This window comes from Gracilinanus agilis, chromosome 4, assembly GCF_016433145.1.
Source record: "Gracilinanus agilis isolate LMUSP501 chromosome 4, AgileGrace, whole genome shotgun sequence".
Classification (NCBI taxonomy): Eukaryota; Metazoa; Chordata; class Mammalia; order Didelphimorphia; family Didelphidae; genus Gracilinanus; species Gracilinanus agilis.
This window is the reverse complement of record NC_058133.1, coordinates 474,138,968-474,164,960: the sequence shown is the minus strand read 5'-3', so window position 1 is coordinate 474,164,960 and position 25,993 is coordinate 474,138,968. Positions and strand designations below refer to the sequence as shown.

At 39.1% G+C, this 25,993-nt stretch overlaps 1 protein-coding gene across 3 annotated transcripts in view; it reads left to right on the top strand.

The window, feature by feature from the left end:
• The window catches only part of RNF115 (ring finger protein 115), a 74,636-nt gene that overhangs the window by 36,121 nt on the left and 12,522 nt on the right, over positions 1 to 25,993 (top strand). Inside the window, exons 4-10 of one of the 3 annotated variants that reach the window (XM_044672557.1) lie at positions 2,979 to 3,190; positions 10,783 to 10,854; positions 11,257 to 11,329; positions 12,159 to 12,252; positions 14,177 to 14,292; positions 15,675 to 15,711; positions 17,213 to 17,276. In XM_044672557.1, coding sequence (XP_044528492.1) covers positions 2,979 to 3,190; positions 10,783 to 10,854; positions 11,257 to 11,329; positions 12,159 to 12,252; positions 14,177 to 14,292; positions 15,675 to 15,711; positions 17,213 to 17,276 — 668 coding nt within the window. Of the gene's footprint in view, positions 1 to 2,978; positions 3,191 to 10,782; positions 10,855 to 11,256; positions 11,330 to 12,158; positions 12,253 to 14,176; positions 14,293 to 15,674; positions 16,916 to 17,212; positions 17,277 to 25,993 lie in introns of those variants that run through there. The other 2 variants (XM_044672560.1, XM_044672558.1) reach the window with 2 other exon arrangements.

Sequence of the window (25,993 nt, the reverse complement as noted above, 5' to 3'; positions counted from 1 at the left end):
AAAAGTTACAGAAGCTTAGAATTGGAAGGCACCTAAGAGGTCGTTTAGCCTGACTGCTATCTAAAACAACTACAACAAGTAGTCATGCAGCCGCTGCTCAGAGTTTTCCAGTACTGAAGAAATTGAGGTTTAGAAAGATTAGTGTCTTGCCCAAGGCCACAAATTAGTATGAGTTGAACCCAGGTGTTTTGACTTAAATCTATTAGGAAGCTTTTCTTTATAGAATAAATTGACCCTTCTTCCACACAGTAGATTTCCAATATTTTAAAGATCATCAGTGCCTTCCTTTCTCTCAGTCTTTTCCAGGTTCTTCAATAGTTTTCCTAGGATGTGAGTCCTAATCGAATCACTTCTCTCCAACTAGATGGCATCTTGTCATGTTACTTCAGATTTGATCTGCTTATGTTATAGTCTCTTTCCCCTGCTCTGGGCACTGTGCTTCTATTAACACATCCTGAGTTAAACAGGTTTTAGCTCTTTGGCTTGTCACTTCACATTGTTGACTCATTGAGTTCTGAAATCCAATAGAACCCCTGGATATTTTTTCATATAAACTGCTTTCTAGCCATTTCTCTCCCATCTACACTTGTTCAGTTGACTTTTTGAAGTCACATTGTAAGATGACATATATTCCTGTCTAGTTTCATCCTACTAATGTTTTCCCACCAGCACATAAAAATTATATGGGGTCCTAATTCTTTTAATCCAGTTTCATTAAGTAATATGCAACTTTGTGCCATCTGTAAATTTGTTAGACTTGCTTGAGATCATGCACAAGTCATTGACAAAAATTAGCCAAATGGGGCCATGTGCAAAGTCCTAGGTATAGTATGGTGCTCAGTGAGAAATTGGAGGGACATTTAAAGAAATTGTGTGCTACTCAAAATCTTCATAGAAAAGTACTTGGGTAAGCTTGAAAATGAAATCTTTGGTTCTTAAAATAGGGGATGGAGGATGATAGGTTTTCTGTCCAAGTCTCGATGTTTCTTGGTCAGGGAAAAATCCTGTAATATTTTGTAACTGAGTAAAAAAACTACCTTTTTTCCCCTGTGTTTTTAAAATTATAAATACAATGGATGTTACCTTATGTTATGCTATTCCATGCAGTTGTGAAATTAATTTCTTGTTACATTTGAATTGAGTATGGAATGAGACTTCTATTTCCCCTTGAGGACAAGTGTAGTTGAATTGGGTTTGCTGAAATTCTAAAACAGTAAGAACTTAAAAATTCTGGACTCCTTTTTCAGACTAAAAGCTAGTGATCCTTGATAACACCAGGTTTGAGTAATCATTTGAAAAGGAAAGGAAAACTGGGTCCACTTAAACTGATATTAGCTCAGCTGAATTTGAAACTGTTGATCTCACAATTATTATGGAGAATAGTTCTCAGAGTGGCTGAGGGTTGGAGTGCATCCGCCTGCTATTTACAGCTCAATATATAGGGTGTTGGGCTTAGAGTCAGGAAGATCGAGTTCAAATGTGGCCATAGACATTTATTAGTTGTGTGACCCTGGCAAGTCACTTAACCTCTTTTTTCCTTAAACTACCAGAAAAGGAAATGGCAAACTACTCCATTGTCTTTGCCAAGAAAACCTCATGACAAGATTGGCCTGCTATGGTCTCCCCGGTTCATGAAGTGTCACTGAAGAACAACTTAGAGTAGACCATGAGATCTTCATCCCAAAAGGGCTCATAGGTAGATTTCAGGGGGTCTGTGAACTTGGATGGGGGAAAAAACAACATCTTTAGTTTCATTAATCTCTAAATGAAATTAAGCATTTCCTTCAATTCTTTAAAGGCATTATTCTGAGAAAGGATCCATAGACTTCTCCAGACTAGTCCATGACATGAGAAGTTAAGGATCCCTAAGCTAGAAGATGCTTTTTGGAGAAGATTAGAGACTGAATTTCAGACTTGTTTTAGGAATCAGACCTCTGTGTGTGTATACGTGTGTATGTGCCTGCTTGCAAGCTGAATGGAGTAGGAATTGCTGGATATCAGACATACAGAGGATATTCCATATAGTATTATATATCTCTATATGCTCTGGCCCCAAATCCCATTGTTCTGTGGCCAAACTGATGAAGAGCTTCTCCAGATTTAGCTGGACTGGTTCTCTGGCAACAGAAATGCAGTCCACCCTGGGGCCCATTCTTGAAATTTGTCTATCTGGGTAGAATCTTTTAGAACTTCTGCTCTGCTCTGCTGGCATAGCCTTTAAGAGGGCATGGCCTAGTTCCATATTGCACTGGTGAGTGCATATGTGTGTTTTTAAAAAGCTCCTTTGTTCTGCATGTAAAATTACCATAGAAATAGTAAAAATGAACAAATTAATGACCAGGGTTAAATAGTTCTAGAGGAGTTTTTTGTAGAACTTAGAAAATGGCAAACCAACTCAAATTTAAGTAATTTTCAAGTTGATTTTTCTTTCAATTATGATTCATTATGCAGTGTCCTTCCTCTTTACATATATGTGTATAGATGTATATATTTATTTTAAATAGAAAAACCCTTTTAATGAAAACATCTAGGAACAGAAAATTTACTGTTCCTGCTGTATTTTGGGAAGGAGGAAGAAGAAAATTTGGGGCTCTTATAAAGAATGGAACCCACAGGTGATCTCTTCTCCCTCTTTCCCCCCACACCCCTATAATTGTTAAAATGAGGTTTAATTCTAGGGGGCTAAGTAAGCATGGAGCCAGAGTCTGTGGAATAAAACTGGTTAAGAGATATGTGAATGGGAACTAGATGTTAGGAAAGAAATTTGTGCTTAGCTCTGCTTAAATGAACTTTATTTAGTTAGTGGATTTCATGTGGACATGAAATCTGCTTTTGAAGACATACTGCTTTTACATGAAATTGGAAAGAACTTATACTCCTTTGTATATCTGCTAAAGTTGAAAAATATCAGGTTTGGGTTTTTGGTTTTTGTGGGTTTTTTTGGTCTCATTCATTGTTCTTTGTCTGACTTTTACCAGCTCTGGGACCATTTGGACCACACAATGTTTTTCCCAGACTTTAGACCATTTCTAAGTAGCAGTCCACTGGACCAAGACATTAGAGACAATGAACGGGGTCATCAAACTCATGCAGATCTTTGGGGACCAAGCAGGCCACCCAGACTGCCAATGACCAGGAGATACCGATCCCGGGGGAGTTCTCGACCTGATAGGTCCCCAGCAATTGAAGGGTAAGTGATCAAGCTTAAAACAATTTTGATGACTTCTGTTCTCAGGGTAACCTTGTAGAATAAAGCCTTTTTTCTCTAGTTTAGCAATCTTAGATTCTCTCCTTGATACAGCCCTTAGGGTAGCACAATATTCATGTCCCTTAGAAAGGAAGTGTCTATGAGGCAGCTGGCTGATTCTGTGGATAGAAAGCCTAGCCTTAAGACAGTAGGCCTTGGGTTCAAATCTGACCTCAAAACACTTCTTAGTTATGTGATTCTGAGCATTGCCTAGACCTTACCTGTTTTTAACTGATACTTAGAATTAATTCTAAGATGGTAGGTATGAGTTTAAAAAAAAAAGAGGATCTGCTGTTTGCATAAACCTTGGTTCTCATCAGCTTGGTCTAGAAGGAGAGCTTATAGACCTCTGGCCAGCATGGGTATATGTCAATGATAGTTTTGGTGTAATGAAGTTGATGCTCTTTCATCTAAAAATCATCTGGGTCTGCTGCTAGTTAGAGAAAGGGAGGAACAGGGATAGCTAAGTAGCAGTTGAAACTAAGAAGAAAATAAAAGACTTAAAAAAGAGAGAGAAGGAAATGAGCATTGATAAATGTCTACTTTGTGCCAGGCACTGTGCTAAATGCTTTACAAATATTATCTCATTTCATCCTTATTTAATAAAGCTTAAGCCTAACAAAGGCAAATTGGACTAAAATCTTTTTGAACACAGATTTAGAGCTGGAAAGGGGCTTAGGCATGACCTGGCTCCCTGTCCTTGTTTTACTGGTGAACAGATGGAAAACTACTTACTCAAGATCATATCGATAAGACATGGTTGATCTGGTAATCCAGGTCCTTTTGATTCCCAAATCTTTTGACTGTGTCTCATTGACCAACATTTTTTTTCCCCTTTAGTTTTTTACTATGAAGAGAAAAGTGACTTTCATTTTGATTCTTCACTTTTCGCTTGTTACATATTGTGTTTGATGCCTCAATGAGGACAGGTTAGTCATGTAGTTAGTACTAATAACTTTTTTATTCACTCCAAGGCAGAAGAGCAGTAAGGCCTAAGCAGTTGACTTCACCAAGGTCACACAGATAGGATCTGAGGCCAGATTTGAGCCCAGATCCTCCTGACTTTAGGCCTGGTGCTCTATCTACTATGCTTCTTAGCTGTCCTAGTACTACTTACTAACTTTTTAATATACAGGTTATATCATCCTTCTTCTGACCAGCATTTCTGAATGATTACAACTAACTTTCTTTTCTGGGGTTCCAAGCTGCTTCCTTCTATGCAGAGTAGTGTCAGTGTGGGTTGTGGTCACCTTTCTCCAGTTGTGCCATCACCCCAAAATCTATTTCTACCAAAATGTCTGATAGGTCTGATAAAATTTTTTTTTTAATACTGAGTTTTGTTGTGAGGAAGATTAATTTAGTATTAGTGTTGGACCTAGCAGGAAGGGCTGGAGGATTCCAAGATGGAATGAAGGAGCAGGAAGTGGGGCTTGGACTCTGGGAGAGACTCCATTAGTGGTTGGGGACATAACTCTTGCTAACCCTGGGAGATCTCAGTTAGGGGAAAACTGCATCCAGATTCCCTGGGATCCTGAGAGGTGAAGGCTTTCAATTGGGGTCTCACAGTAAATCAAAGGATGGTCACAGGATGCCAGGAGCCAAATCCACCAGGACAGGAGATCCAAGGTATCCAGGTAGGGAGAGTGAGTTAGTAATGCTGTCCACCAGATCACAAACCACTTCCCCACTTGGTGCTGCTCTGCAGGTCTGTTGTCCACTGCTGAAAGCCTCCACCTCTCAGGATCCCAGGGAATCTGGATGCAGTTTTCCCCTAACTCTGAGATCTCCCAGGGTTAGCATCAGTTATGTCCAACCACTAATGGAGTCTCTCCCAGAGTCTAAGCCCTACTTACTGCTCCTTCATTCCATCTTGGAATCCTCCAGCCCTTCCTGCTAGGTCCAACACTATTACTAAATTAATCTTCCTCACAACAGTTTCATTCAGCTTTTGTCTTACCTCCTGATACTTGCATATTGACATGAATTCAGGATGAGGAATATATATATATATATATATATATATATATATATATATATTTAGCTTTCTGTTTGAAAAGATTCAGACCAATGCTCTTTTTGGTAGATTAAGGAGATCATTAGAATTCTGCTATGTTAATAATAAAATCCAGCTTTAATGTAGTATCTTAAGGTTTGCAAAGTACTTAACATACATTTATCTTTTGTCTTCAGAATAGGCTAGTTAGGTAGGTGCTATTATTATTCCCATTTTACAAAAAAGTAAATTAAAGGTCAGAAAGGTTATTTGCCTTGGGTCACCCAGCTGGTAAGTATCAAAAACATTCAGATCTTTCTGACTCCAAATTCAGCACCCTTTCTCTTCCATCATGCTGACTCCCATTTATATTGAGCCTTATATTTCTAAATATTTATTATCAGTTATTTCCATTGTGTCTAATTTTTCATAACCCCATTTGGGATTTTCTTAGCAAAGATATTGGAGTGGTTTGCCGTTTCCTTCTCTACCTCATTTTACATGTGAGGAAACTGAGGCAAACAAAATAAAGTATCTTGCCCAGGGTCTCACAGCTAGTGAGTCCAGATTTGAATTCAGGAATATGAGTCTTCCTCTGTACTTTCTACCTGTTCTTAAACATTTACCATTCTTTTTATATTGTAGCAGGGCAAACCACTGTAATAGAAGCTAGCAAGAAGGATTTTTTTATTCTTAATGTCTCTGTCTGGATAGTCTGAGTAGTGTGTCTACTCTGGGAATTGGGAACTAACTTTATTGGAAAGTGGAGTCATAGAAGCAGTCAGATGCTCCTTTCTCATAATTACTAGTACAATACTTCCATTTCTCAAGGCAGAAGATAAAAGTTTTACTTAAAAATGGATGTTTATTAACTGCCAAGTATGGGGGGAAAATGCCTGATTGATTCATTTCTCCTGGGCAAATACCTGAAATCTGCAATAGTTTGAAAGAGAATGTAGAATTTACCTAGTATGGTAGGAAGAGCACTGAGGTTGAGGCTGAGGCCTGGTACCACATGCCCGTGTTGTCCCATACTATCTGTGGGATGCTGGGTAAGGAGCTGAGCTAGTCAGCCTCTGAAGTCCTTGCTAAATCTGAATCCATGATCCTGTGGGAGCAGAAATGAAAGGGCAGAATTCAGGTTTTAAAGGCTTGTTTTCTGAAATTCTTGTCACACTAATAAATGTCAGCAGAAAGTTTCCCAAGTTAAACAATAGTCCTTTGAAATATCATTACCTTTTCTCTCCACAAAAAAATAAATCAGGTTGTATTGTTCCTTATTGATATGCCTCTTCTTTTTCAAGTAAACAGAGCTACTTGAGTAACCTACAGGAATGGGGAATTTAGCAGATAGTCTCATCCAACAGAATCACACTACAAGGATTTTTGATTTTATCATCATGGGTATTGCAAGTACTACTGTGGATGCAGGTTATAACTCCTCTCTGCCTTAGTCTTTTAAACTAAAATAATAATTTGAAATAGTTAACAAGCATTTATTTTCTCCTCCCTCACACTGGAGGGGGAAACATAATAAATAAATAAATAAACTGCCTTTATAACAGATATACATAGTCAAGCAAAACAAATCCCTACATTGATCGTGTTCAGAAATGTTTTTGTTCTGCTTCTTGGGTCCGTTACCTTCTGCAGAGAAATAGGTCTTTGTGCTTCATCATTGATCCTCTTGAATCAGTCGATCATTGCACAGATATGGGTTATTAAATCTTTTTACTTTTGTTTTTCATTTAATAAGCATTTATTTTCATAGCTTCCAACTCATTCCTTTAATTTAAAAGAAAAAACAAAACCTTTGTAACATTCGTCTAGTTAAGCAAAACAAATTCCCACACTATCCATATTTAAAATTTTATGTGGTATTCAGCCTCTTGAGCATACCACCTGTCTTTCAGGAAGAGGGTAGCATAGTTCATCATTCTTATGGGATCATGGTTGATGTTTGCACAGATCAGAGTTCTCTCATGCTTTCCAAAGTTGTTTAATCTTTACAATGTTGTCACCATACAAATTATTCTCTTGATTTTGTTCACTTTGAATCAGTTCATACAAATCTTTCTAGGTTTCTCTAAACTCATATCTATCTTGTCATTTCTTAGGATGCATGAGCATCAGCTTTCTGAATTTGAATTCAGAAAGCTAGCCTGTGTAGACAGGCTTACCAAGGCATGGTAAACAGTCTTATACTGATGAACTTCAAGGATGAACCTACCTTAAATTTGGAAAGTTTTATAGACCCATACTTGAAGGCTTTTCAGCTTGGTGTAGAATCTGACAGACTTGTGCTCCCCAGGCATGACTTAAGAAAACCTGTAAGGCATTTCACCATCATATCATTTTGACATGTTGGAGTGGAGAAGAATTTTGTGCTCTTGAAACTAGTCATAAAATTGGATTTGGAGTTATAATTACAGGAACGGTGCTTATGATTTCTTCAGCACAGTAGTGTTTTCATTTCATTTATATATGTATTAACAATGAGTGCTTTCCCCAATTGTCCAATGTAACATTTATATAGAATATTTAAAAAAAACCCTTACCTTCTGTCTTAGAATCAATACTAAGTATTGGTTCCTAGGCGGTTGGGATTAAATGACTGGCCCAGGGTTACCTAGCTAGGAAGTGTTTGAGGCCTGATTTGAACCCAGGATTATCTGTCTCCTGAGCCACCTAGTTGCCCTTTTATGTAGAGCATTTTGCCCTTAGTGCTTCATAAATATAAGCTATTCTTATTACTATCCCTGGTTGGTGCTGTAAATTTAGTAATCTTGAAAAAATAGATCAGTGGTGGTGAACTTTTTTAGATTGAGTGCCGATGCCTCCCACCCCAGACTGAGAAGGGAGGAAGCACTCCCATTGGGCTGCTGGGCAGAGGGGTGGAGAGGGGGAGCAGCTCAGCCTGAGTTCCTCTGGCTTTCTAGAAATTTAAGGGGACCTTGAAAATATCAAAGTATATCCTCTTTAACAACTATTTAAAAAACCCAGGAAAAACCATCTTCAAAATGGAATTTATTTATTGAGAGAGAAATGTGGGGCACCACCTCAAGTCACTGACCTAAGACAAATGCCCCTAAAGATAGATAGATAGATAGATAGATAGATAGATAGATAGATAGATAGATAGATAGATAGATAGATAGATAGGAGGGGAGAGGGAGAGGGAGAGAGGGGGAGCCCTCCAGCTCCAAGCCTGCCTGCCTCCTACTCACCAGAGACAGACTGGCCTGATAGAAAATGTTTCTGAAACAAAATGTCCTGGGTTTACAGACACTCCCAATTTATAGGAAAATACAATAGAATTAACATCTTCAAGAAATTAGAGAATAGCTTTATAATGGGTACATTCAAGCAAATTAGCATTTTAAAGAAATGATCTGAAGATGAAGACATACAAAGAGGAGTTCAGAACTGGAATGTCTGGGATGTCTAGCCTTTGAGCTTGACTACTGGGAAAGAGCCTCTGATATAATGGAAGAGACTTCTAAAACAAAAAAGGACTTAAGATTTGATCTTTGGATTCATCTGGGACACCTGTTCCAGGCAAGTTCCCAGTCAAACTCCAAAGACTCAGCCCAAACACTTTGTCCTATTGGGAGAAGGGTGGGGTAATCTTGTCTTGAAGGGGACTCAAAAGAGACATGGATGAGGGAGAGGGCCCAGCTTTTAGATATTAATAACTTGAGAATAACACATTTAATTTCTCACTCCACCCTAAGGAAAAAATTAGATGCTTCCCTGCCCTCCAGGAGGACCTCCAACCTCCCAGGAAACTGAACTGAAATACTTGATTAATTAATTTTTCTTCTTATTAAAGATATTTAAACAGAAATACTAAACATAAGATATTACACTATTAAATTCATTAAACATATAATTAACTGTATGCCAGTAAATAAGAAAAAGAAGACGGTTCCTGCCCTGAAGGAACAATCCAATGGAGAAAAAGACAACCTGTGAAAGGAATCTGGGCATGAGGGGAGGGGAAGGACTGGGTTATCTTGTTCAGCCATGTTGAGTCCAAACTGAGCATCTGGTGGAAAGTGCAGTGAACTGCCAGGCCCATGTCTTGCCCTCTCTAAAGGATGGCTTGGGGTGGAGTTGAGTGATGGGCCTTTTAGCCCTCCAATCTGAGGAGAAGGTTGCCAAAAGAGTTGAGAATGTACTGGGAAAAAAAATGGAATCAATCAGTATGTTGATGAAATTTCAGGTGATCGGCTAACCTTAGGTGAGGCATAGTGGATTATTATAATGTAATAATTGCACACTATTGTAAAATACAACATTATAGCAACTTAGTAAGAAGATTTAAGGGACTTTTTTTTTAATTTTGGTGAGTGAGAATAGTTGGGATCTTTGATACCCAAAGAAACTTGTAATCCTAAAGGTGACTAGAGACTTTTATTAATGTACTACACAGGCAATAATTGTTACCCCAGTGGTCAAAGATCTTTGGTGGGAAATTTTAGATATTCACACATCTTCCTGTCCAATTATTTTGACTTGGAAGTAGCAATTCAGTTGAAGCCACAAGGGTCATTCTTGGGTGATAGGACACTCAAGGATGATCCCATTTGGATTTTGTCCAGCCTCTTAGACCCTGTCACTTTCGGTAGTGACTAAGGGCTTAAGATCTTAATTTGGATTAATTTTATAGGAAGCTAATCACAACAACTGTTAAACTGGAAAAAACACAGAACTATTAAATAGTCAGAAAACCCACTTTTTAATTAGGGGAAAAGAGGTGCATTATTAGACCTCTTCACAGAGCTGTGTGCCACAAACCCTCACAGAGTGCCCAGACTTTGGCTGCTCACTGCTTAGATGAAAAACTCCAAAGAGCCATTAAAGTTGGGAAGCTTTAAATACCTTTTTTTGGGAAGTGGGGATTGAGGATTGGTGAGGATAGTTGATTGGCTTTACATTGGTAACTAAGAAAAAATACGAGAGGACCTGCACAGGAATAACTGTGGGAGGCTAATGCTTTACAATGGACTCAAAAGGGAAAGATCCAGCCTAGGGCTGGACCACCTAGGTAAAGGACTTTGGCCTAAGGGGAGAAACCATTGGGGCAAAAAGAGATACTTACCTGATGGGATTAGGCCTCCCCACTTAAACTACTTTAAAGTCTGTTGTTAGTTTGACACTCATGTTTGGACTTTCTCTCTGGGAGAGACTCTCAAGTGACAAGGTCAAACTTGAGGCTTTCACCTTCAAGTTAACTAAACTGGGGGTCATCAGATCTCGCTAAGCTACAAGTTTGGGGGGGGGGGTCTCTAGATTCCATGTGGACACAACCATGCAGAAGGTTTCCAGATGAATTTCTTTTGTAATATTATGTATTTTTTGCTGTTATTTAAGTAATGATTTCAACAGTGGAAAGCTGTTGTTTAGGGAGGACCAATTAGATTCATCTTCCATTGTTATCTTTATTTCTGGGTTGTGGGGGAGGGTTTTCATTGTTCTCTTAGTTTTCTTGACTGCTTGTGCTTTCCTCCTCCATCCCCACCTCCCTCTTTTCTAACAGAATCATTCAACAGATCTTTGCAGGATTCTTTGCAAATTCAGCAATTCCTGGAACCCCCCACCCTTTTTCATGGTAAGTGCCTACCTACCTCTTGCTTTATTATGTTATGTGGAGTCATTTTCGAAGCTGCCCCTCTGGGCCACTCTTTAAATGTAAAAATCTGCTACTTTGTGGGCATCTAGTTGGGACTAGCAGGTAGGTGGGTGGGTTTTGTTTTGGTTTTTGCTCTGTTATCTTCTGTCTTAAGTATGATGAATTGCCTTTTTTGTGCTCTTTTCTGTGTAGAGAGTGAATCCTTAGAGATGAAAAACATTTCCTAGTACCCACTTGATTTCACTTAGTACAATTTGAGTAATTCCTTTCCAACTGGTTTGGAGGAGCCGTGATTCCCCTGAATGGGGTCCCTATGCCAGTTCTTCCTGGGGCTTGGCGAGGTGACCTCACCTAATGCTGTTTGTCTCATCCCATCTGCAGGAGTGGGATGCTGCACTCCAATCCCGGGGACTATGCCTGGGGTCAGGCGGGGCTTGATGCCATTGTCACCCAGGTGAGGAGCTGCCTTTGTGAGGATGTCTATTCTTTGTGTTCCCGAGCCCCAGGCTTCCCTCTTTTTAGCATTGCCTTAATGATGATCCCTGCAGTCAACACCATTCACAGTTTTCCCCAGTGCCTAAATCTGAGTTTCCATTTGATAAGAAATAGGTTTGGTAAACTGGGGTTTATTAAATCTTTCTAGGCTACAAGTTTGGGGGCTTCTAGATTCCACATCGATAGTACATCGTGCCTGGAAAGTGGTTTCCATATTCTTTTGGGGTTTCAGTGACTTCCTGGAAGATGATGTTTAACTGTAGTGAGAGGAGAATTCTCTAGTAGCAAGTATTAGGTGTGTAGGGGTGGTTGGAGGTGGGTATGTAGGGTGTATTTCGAGAAATTTGTAGATTGCCAAAGTCAGGGAATGCTTAACCTATTCATCCTTTTCCTGTCTCTGGCAGCTTCCTTTCCAATTCCTGATAAATGAGGTTTGCCAATCGGTAGCTATTTCTCTGAACTAGTTTGTGTTCTTGTTCATAGTATCACCAATACTGTGTCTCTTTTCCTGCCTTTTAAGTTATCATGTGGCCAAATTTTGGCCCAGTTGTGTTTCAACTAAGCAATGATGAGCCCCTTACATTAACTTTGATGTTATATCAACCTGACCTGATGCCCTGGGAAACAAACCTAAATACCTCTAGAGAAAGAGGGGGAAATTCTATGTTTTTCAAAGTCCTGTTAAGGTCAAAACAGAAAACATGTCCCACTCCCACCATCTGACCATCTTCTGATGCATCAGCTACCTTCTATTTAAGTGTTAAGTTGTCTGCATTTTTCTTTTGCAGCTCTTAGGGCAGTTGGAAAACACTGGGCCTCCCCCAGCTGATAAAGAAAAGATCACATCTCTTCCCACAGTGACAGTAACTCAGGAACAAGTTGGTGGGTTAATTTTCTTACCTGTTAACCTTCTTTTCATCGTGTTATTTAGGAATATGACCTTCCTGTATTAGAATCTTTAGGCTCAATTTGATAAGACTGATGTTCCCCGAGTTCTCTGCCAGTCTTGTGTCAACATGGAATCTAGAAACCCCAAACTTGTGTAGCCTAGTAAGATTGTACTTGTTCCCTGTTCCTGTGAGAATTCACCCTAAAGGGAATCTCAGGCTAGCAGTTTCAGACTGAATAATAGACCCTAAAGTAAATGACAATCCCTGTCAGGTGGGGCCAAGCCTACACCTAGTGACTGTAGTGCAGAGCCTAAGCTGAAGGTCCTGGAAGGAGGGTGTGATACAATGGGAGAGGCTTCTGGAAACAAGAAGAGTCACTGGGCTACTAAGAAATAGTAGTGAGAATGAGTATGTGAATAAGTAGATTATGGAAGGCCACAATAGCAGCTTGGACTTAGTAAAGTAAACATAGGAGAAAGTCATTGCTGATTCTTGAACCAGATGAGGTGAAAACTGCCTTTTATAGTGTTGCTACCTCTGGGAAGGCTGAATTAAGGAGAAAGTTAATTAAGGGAAGATTAGCATGATGGCAGCAGAAATGTATATTAGAGACAGTTTAAAGAAGGAAATTAAGTAGGTTTGAGAGAGTTTAGGGTCTTGATAGCCCAATTCATAGAAACAGGAAAAGTTTGGAGTAGGAATTCTTTTTGGGAGGGAAGATAAACTACACCTTTATTTAAGCTGCATTTAGAATAATGGTAATAAGACCTTCAAATGGCAATGAGTATAGGGGAGTAATATGATGAAAGTTTTATTTTAGGAAGCTTAGTTTGGAAGTTGTAGTTTGGACTGGGAGGGTGGTTGGTGTCAGAGAGGTAAACTAGGAGGTTTTTAGGGTAATCCAGATGTGGGTGGAAGTAAGTGTATGTGAGAGAAAGAGAGAGATTTACACACACACACACACACACACACACACACACACACACACATATGCTGGGACTGAGATCTTAGCAGCAAGAATATTGAGAGAAGAGTGAACGGGAGATCCACAGCCTTTAATTCTTCTAGCTCCTCTGTGCGTAGGTCTACATTTCAGCTGTTTTGGAGATGGGGACAGTGCCCTCTGGGAAGCTTCGCTCTTGCTGCCATGACAGCCACCTCATTTTGGGCTGCCACTGTCACTCCTACACAGCTGCCTCCCTGGGCAGTGGAGAGAGGCTGAGTCGCCTGCTTTTGAATCCTAGCTAGGAGACACTGAGACTGGAGCCTGCTGAGGGTGGCATCTCTTTCACTGCCTGCCCCACCTGCAGGTCCTTCATCCTTTGCTGGCTCTCCCTGGCTGCAGAGCAGACTCAAAGGGCACCTGCATTGTTGTTCCACTGCCCCCTTGTGGTCATGCCCTTATCCTGCACCTTGTGCCCCTGGAATGGGTCAGCCATTCATTCCTGCAGGGAGGAGAATGGGGGTGGTTGGAAAAAACAGAGCAGTGACCTGAGACATTGAGCAAGAGCTATTAAATGTGCAGAGGTGAACCTCTTCCTTTTGATTGGAAGAACACCACTGTTTGCTGAATGGAAGCCTTGGAGCATGTTACATGTATGATCAACTAAAAGATTGAGGAAGATGTTAACTTGGTTTTCTTTTTGTTAAAAAATATAATTTAAACTAGATTTGTTTAATCTGTAATTGAAAATCCAGGCTGAATTAGTTCAGATCCAGGCTTATGTTGGAGAAGATTCTATTCTGCTGAGATTCTTACCTCTCTTCCATTTTCCTTCCCTTCCTCCATTTTGGGTTAAAATTCACCACCACTCTCCTCCCACTTTTCCTCTCCTGTTGATGGGAACATGGGAGCAGTTCTATCTAGAACCTTCCTATCACTCGTGCATTCCATGACATGTATTCTTTCCCTGCAGATACCGGTTTAGAGTGTCCAGTGTGCAAAGAAGACTATGTCGTTGAAGAGAAAGTCCGACAACTACCTTGCAACCACTTCTTTCACAGCAGCTGCATTGTGCCATGGTTGGAACTGGTGAGTTTGGTTCTCAGCTAGCAGGCTTTAGTATATAGCATGGGAGTGGTATTAAGGACACTACAGTACAGTTTTTTACAGCCACAAAAAAAGTTACATTAAATATTTTTGTGCTATGCATTCTTTTTCTTTTTGATCTCTTTGGGATTTAAGCCTAATATTCACAGCAGCTGTTAGAACTGCCTCTTGAGCTAAGGTGTTCTCCATATAGCAATCATCTCTATATTAGCAGTTCTCATTCTTTTTGGTCTCAACCTCTTTATATATTTTTCAGTTCAAAATTTTAATTAATTAATTTAGAGCATTTTCCCATGGTTATAGGATTCATGTTCTATTCCTCCCCCATCCCCTCCCATAGCCAACGCACAATTCCACTGGGTTTTACATGTGTCATTGATCAAGACCTATTTCCATATTATTGATATTTGTGATAGGGTGCTAATTTTTAGTCAGTATCCCTAATTATATTCCCATCCACCCATGTGATTAGACAGTTTTTCTTCTGTGTTTCTACTCTCACAGTTCTTCTGAATGTGGGTAGTGTTCTTTCTCATAAATCCCTCAGAATTGTCCTGGATCATTGCATTGTTGCTAGTAGAAAAATCCATTACATTTGATTTTACCACAGTGCATCCGTACTGTAAATATTTTTGTACAAGTCTTTTTCCTTATGATCTTTTTGGGGTATAAACCCAGCAGTGGTATGATGGGATCAAATGGCAGGCAGTCTTTTAGTGCTCTTTGGGCATAGTTCCAAATTGCCATCCAGAATTCACCCCCTTTATATTCTTAAAAATTAAAGATCCTTAAGTCAGTAAGTCCAGTAAACATTTATTAAGTGTCTATGTGCCAGGTACTATGACAAGCTTTAAGAGATTTTTTAACATGGGTTTACAGCCCTATTAGAAATTAAAACTGATGAATTTTCAAAATATTTATTTTAAAATAACAATAATAAACTCATAAAACATTTTTGATAGCAAAAATAACACTTTTTTAAAAATTGAGAATGTTATGTATTTTTGCAAGGCTTTTTTATGTCTAACTTAATAGAAGCGGCTGGATTTTCATATAAGCTTCTGTATTCTGTCATATGTTGTTTTGGTTGAATTATATGAACAACATCTGCCTTCACAAAAATATATAGTTGGAAAAGGAAGAAGTATTTTAATAGGCAGTTATTATGAAAATAGTCTTAGCCTTGGATATGTTGAGGTATATCCCAAGGACTCTCAAACTATACTTTGAGAAACATTGCTTAATATATTCCTCCAACTTTTAGTTATAATGGTTTTCTTTGAGTCACATTTTGGCTTTTTTTCTCCCCCTTTCTTTTTTTGCAAATCCTTCTGTTGACTTTTTCTCTGGTGTCTGTGTTTCAGCATGACACGTGTCCTGTTTGCAGAAAGAGCTTAAATGGTGAGGACTCCACTCGGCAAACACCAAACAGCGAGGCCTCTTCGAGCAGTGGCTATAACAGTGACAGCCAACTTCATGACCCATGGACTTTCTGAAGCTCAAGACCCATTGAGCTGGGGCCGTGGTAGTCTTACTACAAATGTACATTGTATAAAAAAATAGTATGTGGCTATAGGAACCTCACCAGAATCCCGACCCATAATGCTGTCCCTCTCCAAATTTAAAGTTAGCATCTACAGATGGAATTGTATCTACATCCGAATGCCTCTTATTCCTGAATTCAGAGTGATGATTTGATTTTATACTTGTGAAACTTAATTATGTGTCTCTTTCAGAATGAAATAAATTCCTTAAAGGTCTAGTTAGGGTTCTGCTATCTGTCATGCTGCCTTGTAATGGAGGATGCCGCTTTCTCCTCCAGCCTCCATCTTCCCCATCAGTGTATTTTAAAGTGAATGCAGTGGAATCAACACTCCACGGTCCTTTTGGCATAGAGTATTTGTCTTAATTGGATGAAAGTGGCTCCTCCTGGCTGGATTAGCCATGAAGTCAGGTGAAATGAAGCCAGAGCTTTGCCTTGAGCCTCCAGAGCAAACTGATGGACAGTTAAAATAGAAAAGAGAAAGTCGCTTATTAGTCTGTCTCCTTGGTTTTGCTCATATTTCTTTTTAAAATGATACTTCCGGAGGAGGCATTTTGTAAGAAGACAATACGGTATATTCTGGGGGTCTTCACTGGAGCCCTGACCATGTTCCCTTGTTGGGAAAGGTTAAGGCAGTATGAAAGTTAAAGGGACAGAGGACTGGGACGCTTAGGTTTAGGGTCTGTAATTGTCTTGGTTACCTGCCTGTTGTCCAGGGAACCTCCTGAAGACATCTCTTCTGGAAATGAATGGGATGTTTCGTGAACTGCTTGAGTGTCTAGTTCGTTGGTACTTGATAATTCATTGGTTTTCAGGAATTTAGATTTTTTTGTTGTCTCTTTTTAAACTTTTTTTAAAAACACATTTCACTTGTAAACTTTTCCTGTTCTGCCTGGTTCTTGCTGCTGTTGGAGTCATGCCATTTGTGGCCAGGCCCAAGAGTACTTGACTTAAGGAGGAATTTGACTTAAGGTCTTACTCTGTTAACCTAAGAGCATCCCTATACACATGTACACAGCTCTGCAGAGCATTCATTTTCTAAAGTTGAATAAATGAAGACGTCAAGAATGTTGTTGGAACTTCAAAGTGTCACATGGGAATAGTGGGGTTATGGTGATGGCTCATGGGGCCATGCTGGGTCGGTGTGGGGAGAGGTCGGGAGGGGTGGGAAGCTGACATCAGTCCTATTTATGGAAGTCACAGGTGTGTCATGGTTTGAATTTAGTGGTGGAGCCACTGAAGGCAAACCCAGGAGTCATCTGAAAATACAGATAATTAGGAGGAGAATCTATAATAATTTCTTGGCTTAATGGTTCCCCCCCCCCCCTTTCCTTTTTCTTTCTTTTTTTTCTTTTTCAGTGACCATTATGGACTGTAGCTCTGTTTTGGGATGTCTTTTTGGCATGGAGCTATTACTGAACAGGTGGGAAAACAGCTGGAAACAGAGGCTACTGATGAAAGGACTAGCAGGGTGTAAATCAGCTGAGGCCAAGAAGGGAAAGGAAGGCAGTTCCTTGAGAGCCTTTTGGTTCTTGGAATAAAATCTGCACAGCTTGCTGCCCATGTGTGGGTTTTGATCTTTTGGGATTTTGTGGCAGGAGGTTGGGGTGTTGTTGGCAGTGCTAGAGTTCACTAGGATCGAATTCTCTAAAGTTTTGAGGCCCGTTGCTGTTTTCATATTGGCTGACAGAATTTCTGGTCTAGCATGTCTTCCTAGGGAGATGATTTTTTTCAAATCTCTGGATAGAACAGGGCAAGTAGCATTTGTACCGAAGTTATCTAGAGATACAGAAAAGATAGAGATGATTTTGCAAAGGGTGTGGATATCTTGATGGCAAACATCACCAATAGCAATAGGCAAAGCTATGTTAAATTTTCATTTTTTATCTCCTAGTGGATTTAGGGCATGAAGAAAATGTAACTATTTCTTAGAGCCCTCCCTCTGGCTATTTCTGAGAAAGAGACACATCAGATCTGCAATTAAGGAATGAATAGTGTGCTCTATGAGCAGACCCTGGGCAATGAGGATCTACAGAATAGCACCTTTGCTCCTTAATTTTAATCTTTTGATCCATCCCTTGGACACCAAGAAATTGAGGTGTCTTCCTTTCTCTGGGAAAGAATATCTCCACTGTTAGTAATGTGCTTTTTTTCCCCCCCCTCATTCTAAGAATAAGGAATTGTTTCTAGGAATAGCCTATCCTTGGGTATTCCTTACATATTTTGGGCCTATAATCAGAGGCTGAAAGGCTAGACAGCTAAGATTCACTAAGGAGAAGATTTTTTTTCTGGACATGCTTACAAAGAAGCAGATCTACTGGCTATGTGGAAGTCAGGGGAGTGTTGATCCTGCTTGCAATTTCTTCCCCAAGGTCAAGAGGTTGTTGGCCTTTTTCTTGTAAATGTGACTTCAGTCTCTAATCCTTGGGATGACCTTTAGTATCTGTACTGAGTGATTGTTATTTATTTAGTTCTGGATAGAACACCATCTTGCTCTCTGGGAATGAATACATAAATATAAATTGATGTCTTACATGTGATTTTTTTTTTTCCCCTCTCTTTTCCCAAACCATCATTAAAAGTCTTTCAAAGTTTGAGGTAAGAAGGTAGGAATCCATTCTCTCTAAAACTTAATCAAGGAAGACTTCCTAGAATGTGTGCTTTGATTGGTAGGCAAAAGAGTAGCTCCTCTTCTTGTCTAGCAGTGATCTTTAAGGCAGTAATTGGCTTTGGGATGAATAATGTTCCTGTGGTCACATTTGGGCCCCTAGTGTGGTGGTGACTCTAGTTGGAGTAGTCTGATTTTCCTTGATACTGGAAGTAATTGTATCTTATTTTCACTCACCCATGTCATTTTATTGCATGCCAGGCAAGTCAAACATCATTCAAGTACCCAAGTGAGAGGGGCAAGAGAAATAAGAAATGACGACACGTAGGATTGGATTTTCCTTAAAGATGGAATAAATAATTAAAAAGCCACAAGAAGTATGAAATATCATATGTGCTCTGAGCATGTAACTCAGAGGACTGAGAATCTGAGAATCCTAGAGGGACCCAGATCAACATTTCTTTTCCTGTGTCTGTCATATATTAAACTCAAACCCCTGCCTCCACCATCACTTTTATGTTAGTGAAGCAGGTATAATTCTTAACTCTATGTACTTGCCTGAAAACAGAGCAGACAAAGAAAGAAATGATCGCTGGTCAAATGGCTGCTCTAGCTTGTTATTCTTTGCTTTAAAACTGTTGAAAGGGATGATTGGGATGATTGGAATCAGCAGTAAAATGGTTGGGAGAGGGTACATACTGATTTCTTTTCCCCTTCTCAAAAAGGCTCACTTTTTAATTAAATGATACAACAGGATGGAATCTCAATTTGTATTTGTGTTTTTGTACCCTTTCTTTAAACTATTTTTTTTAAACATTGGAAGAAAATTGGTAGATTTAGGGATGGAGCTGAGCAGAGGCACTGGAGAAGCTGGGCAGTTTAGAAATGCACTTTAGAATCTCATCAGTCTGGTCTCTCATAGTACATTTGTAATAAAAATCATTTCCATGCTCACAAATTTGGGACTTCTAAATGACTGTGAATTTTGTGTTATAGATAGCTCTTGTTCTTAATATGTGATAAGGGGGGGATATTTTCTTATAAGGATGCCAGAAGAAAGAACTAATAGAATTTGTTCAAAGTTCAAAGGAAGGGGTCAAAAATTGAGGAAAAAGAACTTAACATTTATAAGTGAATCTGTTTCATGATTCAAATATAAGATCTAACTAAGTCTGTGATCTGAGAATGAACTTTTTATTTGCTTTGTGGCCTCCCTTGCAAATTAATTTGAGTATTCTCCTTTTTCTACCTTAGAAAATTCTGACTTTGAATGACTGTGGGCAACTCATTTAACCTTTCTGGCCTCCGTTTTTTTATTTTTTCTAAATTTAACGAAGGAATTGGACTAGATTGCCTCAAAGGTTTTCTTCCTAGCCTGAAGTTCTCTGATTCTGTCATTAAGAAACAGAAATTTATTGATACAGTTAGGTGATATAGAAGATAGACCACTAGTCTGGAGTCAAGGAGACGTGAGTGCAAATGTGACCTCAGATAGTTACTATTTAGTGTGATCCTGAGCAAATCATTTAGTCTCTCTTTGCCTCAGTTTCCTCATCTGGAAATTAGGGGTGATAATACCTATCTCCCAGGGTTATTGTGAAAATCAAATGATATAATATTTGAAAAGTGCCCGGCATATAATAGGTGCTATAGAAATACTAGCTGCGATTATTCTTATGTTTGCTATTATTATTTATAGCTCATTTCTTACATTATAGTTTCCCCAAGTATTCCTCTCTTACCTGCTCCTAAAGAACCATCCTATTAACCAAATAGGTGTGTGTTTTTTTTTTTTTTTGGCTTTTTTTAGAGGTCAAAAAAAGCACAGTTGACCAATTCACTGAAAAAGTACAAAAATCTGTGTAGTGTATACCACCAGCCTCCACAAAGGGGGTGGGTTGGGATTGTCTTGTCATCCCTTCATTTGAACCCTGCTTGATCTTTGTAATTTCGCTGTACTCACTTTTGGTTTTTTTTGGGTGTAGTTCTTTTCATTTACATTGGTTTGGGTAATTGTGTGTGTGTGTGTGTGTGTGTGTGTGTGTGTGTGTGTGTGTGCGCTCTGCTCACTTTACTCTGTATCTTACATAAAGCATTTACATTTATATTCATCGCACATCATTTTTTATTGCATAGTTATATTCCATTGCATTCATGGGCCACAATTTATTTAGCATTTCCCAGTTGATAGACATCTACTTTGTACAAAAAATGCTGCTATAAATATTTTGATGTATGGGAACTTTTTTCTTGTCAATGGCTCCCTCAGAGAATATAAGCCTGGTTGTGGAGTTAAAAGGTATGGGCATTTAGTCACTTTGCACAATTCCAAGTTGTTTTCTAAAATGGATAGACCATCTTAAAGCTTCACCAACAATGTATTAGTGTCTTTTTTATTCTATAACCCCTCTAACTTTGAGTATTGCCATTTGGGGTAATTTTGCCAATTTTCAGGGTGTGAGATAAAACCTCAGAGTTATTTTGATTTACCTTTTCTCTTATTAATGATTTTAAGCATTCTTCATATCTTTTAACCACTTATCTGTTGGGTAATGGCTATTACTCTTATTTTACTAATTATCTTTAACTGCTAAATCTATTGGCCTTTCCTAAGACTTCATTCTGTTTGATCTTTATGCAGCTTTTGTTACTGTCCACCACCCCTTGTCCTGGTTACTCTTTCTTCCTTTAGCTGCTGTGGTAGAGTTCATCCAGTTTGTCTGACTATGTCTTACCATTCTTTGTGACCATATTTGGGGTTTTCTTGGCAAAGACACTGGAGTAGTTTGCCATTTCTTTTTCCAGTTCATTTTACAGATGAGGAAACTGAGGCAAACAGGATTAAGTGACTTGCCTGAGGTCACACTGCTAGTAAGTGTCTCTGAGACTGGCTTTGAACTTGACTCATGAATGTGAATCTTCCTGATTCCAAGCCCATTGCTCTTATCCACTGCCCCCAACTAAGCTGCCCTGACTATTTTTTGTTAGTTTTTTTTTTCTGCTTTTATCATTCATTTCTAATCTCCTTTAGTGGACTCTTCTCTTGACATTTCTGTCTCACTGTCATGGACATTTCGCATTTTATTTTGTCTCTGTACAAATGATTCCCTAGTTTAGTTTCCTGAACTCTAGAGCTAAATTGCTAGCTGCCTTTTGGACATCTCTTCCTTTAATGTCCTACACACATCTGGAAACTCAGCATGCTCAAAACACAGTTCATTTTCTGTCCCATTAAATATGCCTTTCTTCCAAACTTATTTCTGATGAAGGCACTACTGGCTATCTAGTAGACTGTAAGCTCCTTGAGGACAGGGATTCTTTCCATTTTTGTGCCTGCATCTCCAGTAGCCAGCACAAAGTATATGTTGTGCATAAAGTATATGTTTATTAAATGTTGGTTGAATGAATTTGTCATAGGTAAACCTCGAGATATATCTTAGTTGTATGAAGATAGATTAGGGGAGGAAGGTGAATAGATTTGGCTATTGAGGAGGATGAGTCACTTAAGAAGCCATAGTTGATTGCAGGCTATGCAGGGGAAGGATCAGAGCTCTAAGGAGGGTTAACTGACCATAACATAAATGAAATTTTTGTGATGCGGCTTGTGTTGGAAACCTTTGGTTAGCCTAAAACATTATAGGATATTGAGATGGGACCTAGTCTAACTCCTTCATTTTAGAGATGAGACCATTTTACAGATGAAGAAGGTGTGACTCTTCCCAGTTTGGTTGTTAGTTGGTTGTCTTTTGTACACACTATGTTGGGGTCAGTGTACAGTGTACACAGTGTACAGTCAAACACGTGTCCAATAGTGGCTGATCAGACTACATAGACCTAGGTTATGGCAAGGACAGGATTTGAACCCAAATTTTCCAAATTTATTATATTCAGTAAGCTTTTATTAATTTTGTTTTTAATCCATCAAAGAATCTTACTGTAAATCTTACTGTAAAAAAAAATCTTTGGTAAAGTAACATCATCTCTTTTCCCAATTCTCAATGATCTTAATGGTAGTTCTGGATTTTTATTTAGCAGGTCCAAGTATGTAACTTCTGTCTTCCTACTTCCTCTCAATAAATTCCAGTAACATCCTACCACTTCTGAGATCAAATCCTCTGGCAAAGTCCTTCATAATTTACCTTCCCTGTCCTCTTTTTAGTCTTCTTACATCTTATTCCCTGCTGTGTACTCTTCCTTGATCTTTGCTGTGCCCTGAACAGAACTCTCCATCTCTCACCTCCTAGCAATTTCTCTGACTGTGCTTTTCTCTCTCCTCATCTCTGCCTCCTGGTTTCTCTAGTTTCCTTCAGGTTCCAACTTTCAAATCCCATCTTCAATAGGAAATCTTCCTAATTTTAGCACTTTCCCTCTTTCAGTTATTTCCTGTCTGTCCTTTATAATGTTGGTACATATTTGTTTTACTTCTTGCCTATCCTGGTGGATTATGAACTCCTTAAAGAAAGAGATAGTTTTTTGCTTCATTTTGTATCCCCTACACATAGCACAAAGCTTGGCACATAGTACGTGCTAAAGAAATGCTTATTGACTGACTTCTCAAGCATGATACATCTGTATTTTCGGTGGTCGTTGATAGTTTTACACGATATGGAAACATAGAGGCAGAGGTCTGGATGGATGTAGATAGTGAATATTGAATTCTGAACTTTTGAGTCATTTGCGTGATAGAGTTTTAGAGTTGGAACATACTTGAGAGATCCTATAGGTCAGCCTCTTATTTTTCAGATGAGGATATGGATGTAGAAAGAGGAAATCATTTGGCCAAGGAAATTTAAATATTTCCCTTTAAGTCAGGATGGTGGAGCATTTGCTTGAGAAAAAGGCTTCATGCACCTGAATTGAGTCTTGAAGGAAATCAGGGATCCGATTTCATAGGAGGAAAATTGTTGTGTGTGTGGTGGAGAGGATCATAAAGGTGCTAAAAACAAGGACTTTAAGAGACTTTAAGACTGTTTGGAGCAGCAAATTTGCCTACCCACAAATCCTTCTTAGCTTCTATCCAGGTAGGTCAGTTGCTGGGAAGGAGTTCTAAGGTAGATTTGCTATAAAAAGTAAAGCTATGAGATTAGAGAGATTTTCTTTGTTGAAAAGTGTAAAATTCTCACACTATCTATGTGAGTAGAAGTCTTTGTGATCTAAACTGGGGCTTCATATATTGCAAACTTTTGCTATGTCTCTGTCCTAAATCTCACTCTTACTTTTATGAATTAAGCATTTTATTAAGTGCTTTGTGACAGGTAATATTCAAGGTATTGGGGATACAGAGAGAAAGTGATAAATTAGTCCTGGTTCTTCCATTTACATTTTAATTGGGGAGAAGACAAATATAGGAGAGTTCAATTGCCAGGTAGACAGAAAGACCCAGGAGTTCTTTTTTAATTGAAAATTTTTATTTAATTAATTGATTTAGAATATTTTCCTATGGTTATATGATTCATGTTTTATCACCCACACCCACACCCACTACCCCACCCCGCCACTCGTAGCCAATGAATAATTCCACTGGGTTTTACATATGTCATTGATCAAGACCTGTTTCCATATTATTAATATTTGCACTAGGATGATCACTTAGAGTCTACATTCCTAATCATGTCCCCGTCAACCCATGTGATCAGCAGGTGTTTTTCTTCTTTGTGTCTACTCCCACAGTTCTTTCTCTGGATGTGAATAACATTCTTTCTCATAAGTCCCTCAGAATTGTCCCGGATCATTGCATTGCTACAAGTAGAGAAGTCCATTATATTCTATTGTGCCACAGTGTATCAGTCTCTGTGTATAAGGTTCTCCTGGTTCTGCTCCTTTCTCTCTGCATCGATTCCTGGATGTTATTCCAGTTCACATGGAATTCTTCCAGTTCGTTATTCCTTTGAGCACAATAGTATCCCATCACCAACAGATACCACAATTTGTTCAGCCATTCCCCAATTGAAGGACATCCCCTCATTTTCCCATTTGTTGCTACCATAAAGAACGTGGCTATAAATATTTTTGTACAAGTCTTTTTCCTTATGGTCTCTTTAGGGTATAAACCCAGCAGTGGTATGGCTGGATCAAAGGGCAGGCATTCTTTTAGCGCTCTTTGGGCATAATTCCAAATTGCCATCCAGAATGGTTGGATCAGTTCACAACTCTACCAGCAATGCATTAATGTCCCAATTTTGCCACATCCCCTCCAACATTCATTACTTTCCTTTGCTGTCTTGTTAGCTAATCTGCTAGGTGTGAGGTGATACCTCGTTGTTTTGATTTACATTTCTCTTAATTATAAGAGATTTAGAACACTTTTTCATGTGCTTATTGATAGTTTTGATTTCTTTCTGAAAATTGCCTATTCATGTTGATAAATATGAAAAATGATAAAGGCTGGTATAAATATATAAATTAGTATTTTAATTAAAGCCATGTTGATAGATAAAGTTATCAGACCACGCGCCTGTAAGCATTCAAAACTGCCGCCTCCATTACTGCCTCCTAGCCAAGCGCCTACTCGCAAAGAGCCACTCCCTCCTAACCCAGGAGATTTAAGCTCTCCCCTGCGTCAAGACTTCGGAAACGGAAACCAGTTGGACCATGTTGGATCACGGGAAATGTAGTTTTGATACATTTCCCTTGTCCATAGAAATATATACACTTTTAGAATGGCATTCCCCAAATTTCACTTTTACAATGTCCCTTGCCTATATATCAATTGGGGAATAAGACCCCAGAGTTCTTAGCATCTATTAACATGACAAATGGAAATGCCCAGTGATTGAGAGGGGTCAGTAGGAATGCACTTGGTGAGACTTAGTTGGTTGGCTGCAGGTCAAGTTGCAAGACACAATGGCCCTCTATGTTACTGGGAAGATTATGGTTTGACTTCCTGTTTACTGAAGTGGCATGAGAAGTAGAGTCTAATCTACTGCTGGGTCGTGTACTGTGGGGTGAGAAGGGCCAGGGGAGCTTAGGCTCAGGACAGTTGGGAAGAAGGCTCTGTGCTCTGCTCTCCCTTTCAAGTGCCTCAGGATGGTGGTCTTGGGGTTTAGGTTGGGGAGAGAAAAGGGAAGAGAGTGTGGGCAGGAAGATTTGGGGGATGGGAAGATCCTGGGTGCAACTGAGTGCTGGTTGACAGGATTTCAACATTTCTTATTTTCTAAGTTGTGGATATTGCAATCTAAATGTTAAGATGACAGGGGTTAAATCTATCCCTTTTAAAGCCACTTAAGGCAATTTATAATTACTTTTTTTTGCAATTACTTTTAGAGCTAAATTATTAGTGACACAAATGTCACATTTGACTTAAAATACAGATAATTAATACACTTGGTATAAAACATTTAGCCACTGACAATTTTACGGCAGAGCCTTGTTTTTGTTTTTTTAAATAATTTTGGGGCCACATAGGTAACACAATGGACCAGACTTAGAGTCAAGAGGACCCAGGTTCAAATCTGGTTATTTCCTAGCTGTGTAACCCTGAGCAAGGCTCTTAATTCCATTTGTCTAGCCCATGCTCTCCTGTCTTAGAATTG